Source organism: Gorilla gorilla, chromosome 3 (genome assembly GCF_029281585.2).
Source record: "Gorilla gorilla gorilla isolate KB3781 chromosome 3, NHGRI_mGorGor1-v2.1_pri, whole genome shotgun sequence".
Classification (NCBI taxonomy): domain Eukaryota; kingdom Metazoa; phylum Chordata; class Mammalia; order Primates; family Hominidae; genus Gorilla; species Gorilla gorilla.
Genome location: NC_073227.2, coordinates 194,342,999 through 194,353,099, shown reverse-complemented (window position 1 = coordinate 194,353,099; position 10,101 = coordinate 194,342,999). Strand labels below are relative to the sequence as shown.

Sequence of the window (10,101 nt, the reverse complement as noted above, 5' to 3'; positions counted from 1 at the left end):
TTTTGGCAATGGATTCTTTTGACACCAAAAATATGAGCAACAAAGGAAAAAATAAATTGGACTATGTAAAAATCTAAACTTTTGTGCATCAAAGGACATTATCAGTACTGTGAAAAGGCAACTTACAGAATGAGAGAAAATATTTACAAATCATGTATAAGGGTTTAATACTCAAAATAAATAAACAGTCCTACATTTCAACAACAAAAAACAACCCAACTAAAAAAAAAGGATAAAAAGGACTTGAATAAACACTTCTCCAAAGAAGATATATAAGTGGCCAAGAGCACATGAAAAGATATTCAATAAAATTGATCATTAAGGAAATATAAATAAAATCCACAATGAGATACCACTTCACACCCAGTAGGATGGGTTTTTTTTTTAATGAAATACAAGTGTTAGTGAATTGAATAGAAGCCTTTATACATTGCTGGTAGAAATGTAAAAGAGTACAGCAACTTGGAAAAGATTGGAAGTTCCTCAAAAAGTTAAGTACAGAATTATTTATGTACCAGCAGTTCTACTGCTAGGTATACACCCAAGAGAAATGAAAACATATGTTCACAGAAAAACGCGTACATGAATGTTTACAGCAGCATTATTCATAATAGCCAAAGGTAGAAACCCAATGTTCATCAACAAATAAATGGATAAATAAACTGTGTTCAATAGATACAATGGAATACTATTCAACCTGGAAAAGGAAGTACTGCAACTTGGATGAACCTTGAAAACATGCTTTTTCAGCATTATGCTTTTTGGCATGTTTTCAAGGTTCATCCAATTTGCAGTACTTCATTGTATGATTCCCTTATAATATATCCAGAATAGGCAAATCCATAGAGATAAAAAGCAGAATGGAGGTTACCAGGGAATAGGGAGAGGGAAGAAGACGGAGTGACTATGTATGGCTGTTTTTGTTGGGTGACAAGAAAGTTTTGAAATTAGAGCTGCTGGTTATACAATATTGCAAATACATTGAATACCACCATATTGTATACTTTAAAATGATTAATTGTATATTTTATTATGTTTCTTAATTTTAAAAGACTTCATGTAGAAAAATATAGAATTTATTTTTTGTGAAGACATGTATTTCAGGCATTAATTTTTAGGCCTTTCCCAAAATTATTCTTTTGAAGCTAGTAATCAAATAACTAACATTTTTTGAGCCCCTGCTATCCATTCAGTATGCTTTTTCCTCCTACTTCTAGTGGCATTTAAATTTAGATTCTTCTCTTAATGCTCTAACATCAAAAGTAACCTATACCCTTACAGAAATGAGTTTCCATTCATTTTTTGTTCAGATATAGATAAGTAAAAATAGTTTCTAATGAATCCATCATTTAAAAAATCCAATGGTAACTGAAATTTTCGTATAAAACTGACTTTTACATTGCAGCTTCTTGAGTTACTCAGCTTTGGTGAAGTTCTGGAAGTTCTCAACTTACAAGAACTGATTTTTCATATTTTAAATTGTTTTAACAAGGATTTGATTTCATTTAATAACTACCATCCAGAACTCTTCATTCATATTCTATAAAACTACATTTTATTATACAAATAATTATATGAAATAAACATTGCCAGTCAAAGGTTATGTTCATACTTTAAGTCAGCAAATAATTTCAAGTTTTTTTTTTTTTCACAAGAACAGAATATGGGTCTCGTTTCGTTTTCTGTTTTGTTTTGTTTTTGCTTTTGTTTTTTGAGTCAGGGTCTCACTCCAACGCCCAGGCTGGAGTGCGGTGCTCCAATCGTGGCCCACTGCAGCCCCAGTCTCCCAGGCTCAAGTGATTTTCCCACCTCAGCCTCCCAAGTAGCTGGGACTATAGATGCATGCCACCATGCCTATCTAATTTTTGTATTTTTTTGTGGAGATAGGGTTTCGCCATTTTGCCAGCACTGGCCTGGAATGCCTGGGCTCAAGCAATCTGCCCGCCTTGGTCTCCTAAAGTGCTGGGATTACAGGTGTGAGCCACTGTACCTGGCCTCAAAATGTGTTTCTATAAGAAATCTTCTCACAGATTTCCAGAATGCCGGAAATGAGAAGTTTCTATAATAGCAATTATCACAGACTCTGCTTGTCAATAAAGTAGCAAGTAAATCTTTAAATGGTCACAGCAAAACCAACGACCAGTTGCTTTATTTTTCATTGTATTTTCTAGCTGTCAATACATTAAGAACACTTGAAAACATGCAGTCACCTACTAATGAACTAGTACTTTAGATGTAGTACTTTAGTTGCATCAGTGGTTCTCAACTAGCTGTGATTTTGACCCTCAAAGTATGTTTGGCAGTGTCTAGAGGAACTTTTGGTTGTCACACCTTGGGGGAGCTACTGGCACCTACTGAGTGGACTTAGGGATGTTGCTAATCCTCCAATAGACTGAACGACCTCCCACAAAAAAAGAATTAACAAGTCCAAATGTCAACTTTGAGAAATCATAGGCTACATTAATGGTCTCATCCATTTCCAGCCTAAAATCTGCAGCTTTATCTCAGAATAGTTTGCTGAAGCTCGTTTTTTTTTTTATGTCACAAGCTATAAATTTGATTTGTAATTATAAGAATTTAGCTAAACGATATAATCTCAAGAAAAGCAGAGATTTAGAATGTTTGATAGAAAACTGACAAAGAATGAAACATAAAAAGGAGATATAAATCAAGTCAGAGCCACATATAACCAAAATTTAAATGAAGATCTGGTTAGATATCTAGACCTCTCCAACTTATTAGTTACAATTTGCCATGTAAACAGTACATGACATCACTAAAAATTAAGGGGCATAGCAGAGGTACTTTCTATATTCATGCCACATAAATATCTTTTCTCGAAGACAAAATTTTGAAAAACAGCTATTTAATTTTATATTCTTATTTCAACTTTTCAGCATTGTGTTTATCTTTGCTGGCACATTAAGTCTTCTTTGGAAGGAGGTGGGTATATAAATTAAACCATTTGTTCTTCCTAGTACTTCATCAAGTAATAATAACAAAAAAAAAAGGAAATAAAAAAGAAGTTGCATTCCAAGAGAAGTTTATTTTTCAAATTTGCTAGCCCTATAAAGCACTTTAAAAAATAATGCTATTTAGATTATCTTCAATTCCAAGTCAGATTGTCCCAGAGAATGCAAATGTGCTACATTTGTTACTTCTCCTTACCCTGTTAATTTCTTGGAAGTTTAAAAAAAAAAAAAAAAGGGATTACAAAATGAAGGACTTTATATTAAAATCTCAATACTGATCTCTAAGTCAGTTTAAAAGAAAAATCAAGTTTCACAAAATAAATACACTGAAGCAACTATAATAGTAATAACCTTTATTTAAAATAGATTTAATTTAGGAAAGCTCATTTTATATGAGTTTCCAACTAATTATTAGAGTCAGAAACAAAGAAAATAAAATCAGAGAAAATCCTCTGTAGAAAAAATACACAAAGAACATTTCTACATGTGAAAAAACAGTAAACAGTGTTAACATCCAAGTTATTAGTCTCAATTCCACGTCTCCTAGTGAACACCACTATCAACCTTGAGATCTGATTTGTTCTTGTCATTCTTCACTGAGTAGATGAAATATGTTAAGGTGTCTTTTTCATTCACTGGAATAGACCTAAAGTGGCAACCAACTATCTATAAAGAAAAGAAAAATTAAGGAAATTAAATTTTAGATATAACAGGTTTCATAAACTAGGTAAAAAATACGGTTTCATCAAAAGAAAAAGTGCTATGTGATAAGGGCTATTTCCTTTAAAAATTATATTTAACAAAATATCAACAAGACAGAAAGCATTCAAGAATAAAATGTTATGAACAAGAGATAGTGTGATTTCAAAGGACCCTTTGGCCCACTCAATTTAATATACATTGATTAGAAAATATATTTTCCTTTTATTTATTTTAAATTTTATAATTGGGCCAGGTGTGGTGGCTCATGCCTGTAATCCCAGCACTTTGGGAGGCCGAGGTGGGTGGATCACTTGAGCCCGGGAGTTTGAGACCAGCCTGAGCAACATGACGAAACCCCATCTCTACCAAAAAAAAATACAAAAATTAGATAGGCGTGGTGGTGTACACCTGTAATCCTAGCTACTCAGAAGGCTGAGACATGAGGATTGCTTGAACCCAGAAGGTGGAGGTTGCAGTGAGCTGAGATCATGCCACTGGACTTCAGCCTGGGCGACAGAGCAAGACTCTGTCTCAAAAAAAGATAAATAAATAAAATAAAAATAATAAATTTTATAATTGGAATCTAGAATAGGGAATAAATGATTTTACTTTTAAACTTTAAATGAGATAAAACAGACGTAAGAGATCACATGCATCATTAAACCTGCAATGGTTTAGACTCTACTGATAGAAAAAGAAGTATGAAGTTGAAAACTTTTGGTAGTAGAGAAACCAACAATAACATATAAATTGTTTGCTGCAAATTATATTCATTCATTCACACCTTGGTAGCATTCTTAGGTTAAGGTTCCTTGAAAATTTTTCTGAATAAAAATTATGAATGGAAATGAGAGGAGAAAGAGGGATGTTCAATGAAGGATGTTTACCTGCTTCCTTGCCTTTTCACTGTGCTAACATAACACGCATACTACAATTACTAATAGAAGAATAATAGACTTACCTGGGGTGCTGACATGCATATTTAGATTCCAGAAAATAAAATTTCTTAAGAAAAAAGTTCATCCACACAATAACTAAGAGACTTAAGACTTAGTCATACAACCCTGGATTCCCTTAAAACAGTGGTCCCCAACCTTTTTGGCACCAGAGATCGATTTCACGGAAGGCAATTTTTGCACAGATTGAGGGTGGCGGAGTTGGTTTTGGTATGAAATTGTTCCACCTCAGATCATCAGGCATTAGATTCTTATAACAAGCATACAACCTAGATCCCTCACGTGCACTTCACAAGAGGGTTTGGACTCCTATGAGAATCTAATGCTGTGGCTGATCTGACAGGAGGCGGAGCTCAGGCAGTAATGCTTGCTAGCTGGTGCTCACCTCCTGCTCTGCGGACCCGTTCTTAACAGGCCACCAACCAGTACCAGTCCATGGCCCTGGGGTTGGGGACCCCTCTCTTAAAATATATGTACTACATCTGCACATTCCTTAACTTGCTAACATCTGCATTTCTGATTAAGTAAAATATAACACTCATGGCTATCTCTTATGTATAAAAAAGAAAATAGCTCTGGAAATAATATAACTGTTCTTAGAAGGTCAGTTTATCAAAAATTTCAGGTTTAATTTATACCTAAATATAACATTTAAAATAAACAGTTCTTTGGTTCTCATTTGTCCCAAAACAGGGGTGCCTTCACTCCATTAGTACCTATTGAAATATTTCATCATGGTGGGCAATATCTATATTTATGTTACATTAATGTATTGTACAACCCCAAAAGAACTTGATCTTTTAAATCAAAATTAAAGAAAAATTAATTAGGTCTGTGTTGCCCAACCAAGGATAAAAAATTTTAGCTAAATAGTTAATATATTAGATTTTAACAATGTTAAAAAGCATTCTGCCAAATAAATGTAACTTCTATTCATATTTCATTTTATTCAATATGCACATTTTAGAAAATGTTGGGTAACTACTAAATCCATGCAAAGAATATGAGAAAACTGATTTATATTTCTACACTTCTATTTTGTCTAGTAGGCCAAATTTTCTTTTTTTAGAGATGGAGTGTTGCTATGTTGCCCATGGTGACTCAAACTCCTAGGCTTAATCAATCCTCCTCAGTAGCTGCAAGTAAAAATTTTTATTTTAAATATGATTAAAATATAAATATATAAATCTATAAACATCTTAATAAGATGCACAGATTTCTTGGTTCTATTATATCCTGAAAACATATGCACGCTCCATTAACTTTTCACAACTCAGTGACTGACTAGAAGTCCTCTATCAAAGCAAACTACAAGTAAAAGCTTGGGTAAAAGAAAAGCTTTTGCCTCTTCTAGATGTGAAAAAAACATGGATGTCTCTAATAAAACAAACATCAACAAGGACAAATTTTGAAATAGTTAAGTCAGCAAATTATAAAAATACTGTTTAGGGTCTGATTTGTAGGCCTATTCCACCACTTTAAAATATAAATTCTAATAAGGACATTAAAGCTTGTTAATTAATTTTATTATGCCTCAATTAGGTGCTCAAATGTTTACTGGTTAAACGGAGTTTTAAAATTAATAGATTTCTAAAGTGAGGATTAAAAAAACTCTCATTCAGCATTTTGAGGGCCAGGCACGGTGGCTCACACTGGTAATCCCAGCACTCTGGTAGGCTGAGGTGGGCAGATCACTTGAAGTCAGGAGTTTGAAACAAGTCTGGCCAACATGGTGAAACCCTATCTCTACTAAAAATATTATACAAAAATTAGCCTGGTGTGGTGGTGCACACCTGAAGTCCCAGGTACTTGGGAGGCTGAGGCTGGAGAATTGCTTGAACCTGGTAGGTAGAGGTTTCAATGAGCCAAGATCATGCCACTGCACTCCAGCCTGGGCGACAGAGCGAGACTCTGTCTCGAAAAACAATCAACACATTTTGAAAGCCAGTATCAGAAGGTGCTGTACACAATCTACTGAGTAGTCATTACAAAAAGGAATTTCCTAAGTGGCAGATAAACATTTCTACACAACTAGATTCTTCCACAACAGATTTTTTAACTTTGTTCTTTCTAACTAAAATGTACTGTTACATACACTACATTAAAACTTTCATTAGCATTTAATAACCTCTCGGTTGTGCAGATAGTTCAAATAGTTTAAAACTCATATATACCTCAACAAGTTGTGCTTTATTAAGTCCTGGTCTGGTTGGTAGCTTGAAGTGTCTTTTGTATCTCCTAAGTGTATTTACTTGTAATTGGTATAAATCAACCTAGAAAAAATTAACATGTATAAATTAGTTCATACAATTTGTTGAAAATTTATCATTGATATGTATAATAACAAACATTTTAACTTCAGCACAATAAAAATTTACTTCCAAAGTCAAAAAAATTTAAAAAATTTACATAATCAAACATAAATTATTACAGAATTTAATCTTTTGGGGATAAATAATATAAACTGAGGTCAAAAAAAGAGTAAGTTATGTGACAACAGAGCTGCAAAAATTGTCAATTTAAAATGTAACAATTCAAACTGTGTAAATGCATGTCAACTGGCTATATTTAATTTTGCTTTCATTTTCAGATTTCTCAAATGTTTTAAACACTTAAAAGATTGTTCATATCTTTTTATAAAGGCTTCAGAATGCACTACTTAGGATTTACATTAAGCATAAAAAACTTCCATCTACCTCTGGGGTATCAATATCTTGAACAGGTGAATCACCTCCATCATCATCACTCCCTTTTCTCTTTCTTCTGTTTCGAACACTCTGAATTAAGTTTTTATGATAATCACATATGTAAAGATGCCTTGCCTGAAACAGAAAAGTTTTACACACTGCTTATGATTACAGTAAAATGTGTCTATGTATTAGTAAAACACATATGCCACAGTGAGTTCTTAAAAATAAAGACAGTCAAGATGGGCCATTGTTAAGATAATGGAATATTTATACGTTTAAATCCTATACGCTGTTAAAACATAAGATGTCTGGAATACTGTTAAAAGGATGGTGGATGGGGAAGGAGGGGTTGGTTCCATCTGGTGAAGGGGGTAAGGGAGGGAGGGAGAGGAGAATGAGAAATTCCAACCCTCTGGGTTTTGTCATCAAATTGCAGTGAGGGGCTGGGCGCGGTGGCTCACGCCTGTAATCCCAGCACTTTGGGAGGCCAAGGCGGGTGGATCACTTGAGCTCAGGAGTTCCACACAAGCCTGGCCAACATAGTGAAATCCCGTCTCTACTAAAAATACAAAAAATTAGGCGGGCATGGTGGCAGTAGCCTGTAATCCCAGCTACTCAGGAGGCTATGGCAGGAGAATCACTTGAACCTGGTGGTTGGAGGTTGCAGTGAGCCGAGATCCCGCCACTGCACTCCAGCCTGGGCAACAGAGTGAGACTTTGTCTTAAATAAATAAACAAACAGATAGATAGCAGTAAGGATGACCTGAATTAGTTCATGTTGAATTTTTAACTGATGAGGGGAAAGATCATGTTGCTCACACTTTTGCTACTTGACAGTACTTTCTCTACTTAAAGAACAGCATATTTTAGTAATATAATGTATGCTTTCCAGTCTTTCTAACTGAATACCCAAATTATAGTCCAGATACAAAACCATTCGTTTTCACAAATGAGCTATCGACTTCAAAACTGTATTTAAATTTCAGTTATACATTTTTCTGAATATTAAATCAGTGTATTTATCTATAACACATTTTTCCAAAACAATCTGAAATTATGCAAGTTCACCCGAAGAGTTTCTCATGGATAACACTGAAAACTGTTTAAACGGGCAAAAAGTGTCACAAATAAACTTTTCAAAAACTTTAATTACATATACTCCTGCGAGCTGTAGACTAACATTTGAAACAAACACGGATTGAGCTAACAGGCTTTTACATTTACTTCTAAGCCAAGCGCAAGATAAAAATATGCAGGACTTGCGGTAGGTTCTCGATACCATGTTATTCATTTACCGCTAGCCAGATCTCCCAAAAGTAGCAACGGCTGTTTCCAAAAACCTCATAGATGGTCAAACGAAAAGATGTGCAAAAGGAGGAATAAAGAAATCCTGATGGCTGCGAAGGGGATGGCAAAACCGCAGAGGCTACGTGCTCCCCACCATCGGAGTAGCTGCCCTCGGAGCTGACAGCGCAAACGCCGTTTACAACCCCGGCTCACTGCCAGGCGGCGGGTGAGCTCGGCTTCCCTCTCACTCCGCTCCGGAGGAGACGGAACACAGAAAAGAACAGGATCTTCCTTGTTCGTGAAGGTCCTCCGCCTTCTCCTAGACGACGAGATTTAGTACCGCCTGGGGCCAAACACCAGCTTGGGCAGCAAAACAAAGGCGCCTCCATTCCAGAAGAGCTGCCGGGCTGCAAGAAAACTACTCTGGGCCCTCAGTGCGGCGGTCCCCTTTGTTTCGTGTCCCGGTCGCGGAGGAGAAGGAAGAGGGAAGACTGCGCGGGAGAGACGCAGGCAGCGGGAGGTTGGGGGCCAGGGTGGGAAAGAAGAGGAGAACGACAGCCTGTGTGTGGTGTGTGTGTTGGGGTGGCGGTCGGAGTTGCAGCGACTTTGTTATTTGCTTCCAAACACAGACTCCACGAGACCGCACTGCAGCCAGTGCGGTTGTCTGGGGGACCCCGCCGACAACCCGTGCCTTTGCCCGGCTCCTGGGACCCCACCGAGGGGCGGGAGGGCAGGGCGGTCCCGCGGTTTACTTACGCTCTTATCCAGCTCGATCTTCACCTTCTTCTGGGAGATGCTCTTCTGGATCCTCTTGCTGAAGCTGGCGTTGCCTGCCGCCCGGCCGCACCGCTCACCATCCTCCCGCAGGCAGCACAGTTGCCCGGGGCCCGGCCCGGCCGCCCCCGGGGGCCCAGCCGCTGAGACCGCCCCCGCGCCCGGCACCTCAGCCCCGGTGCCCGCGCCGGTCCCGTTCCCCGCCGAGGCGGCGGCGGCCGCGGCAGCGACCACTGCGGCCACTGCGGCGGCCGCATCCCCGCCGCGGCTCATCTCGTCAGGCGTGAAGCCGTTCATGTCTCCGAGCTCCCGAGCGCCGGCGCTGACAGAAATCCCCTCTCTCCTGGCCGCTCCGCCTCTCTCCGCTCCGGCAGCGGCAATTCACTCTGCACACCAAGTTAGACAGCGGCACGGCCAAACACCAACTGTCCCGGGCCTGCTGGTCTCTGCTGGCACCGAAACAGTGGACAGTGCTGAGGGCCGGGACGCAGACTCGAGCGTCTCCTGGAGCGGGGACCCCGCTCACTGTCACATGGGGACTTCAGCAGTTGGACCGCTACGCCTCCGCCTCCCTCCGGCCCCGGGACCTGCGCAAGCGCGACGCGCCCCCTCCCGTCCCGCCCCTTTCTTTCTGCCGCGCGGCCCCATGGGAATTGTAGTTCTCTGCTGCAGAGTCAACCTGAGCTCCGCCCTGACCCCGCGCCATGAGGGACGGAGGAA

At 38.7% G+C, this 10,101-nt stretch overlaps 1 protein-coding gene across 1 annotated transcript; it reads right to left on the bottom strand.

The window, feature by feature from the left end:
• Nucleotides 1-3,310: 3,310 nt before the first annotated feature.
• Nucleotides 3,311-9,966, bottom strand: SAP30 (Sin3A associated protein 30). Its single transcript, XM_031010584.3, has 4 exons — nt 9,364-9,966; nt 7,327-7,452; nt 6,805-6,903; nt 3,311-3,638 (listed from the first exon to the last, which is right to left on the bottom strand). Exons 1-4 carry the CDS (start codon nt 9,676-9,678, stop codon nt 3,516-3,518), a joined length of 663 nt encoding a protein of 220 aa, XP_030866444.1. The 5' UTR covers nt 9,679-9,966; the 3' UTR covers nt 3,311-3,515.
• Nucleotides 9,967-10,101: the final 135 nt, after the last annotated feature.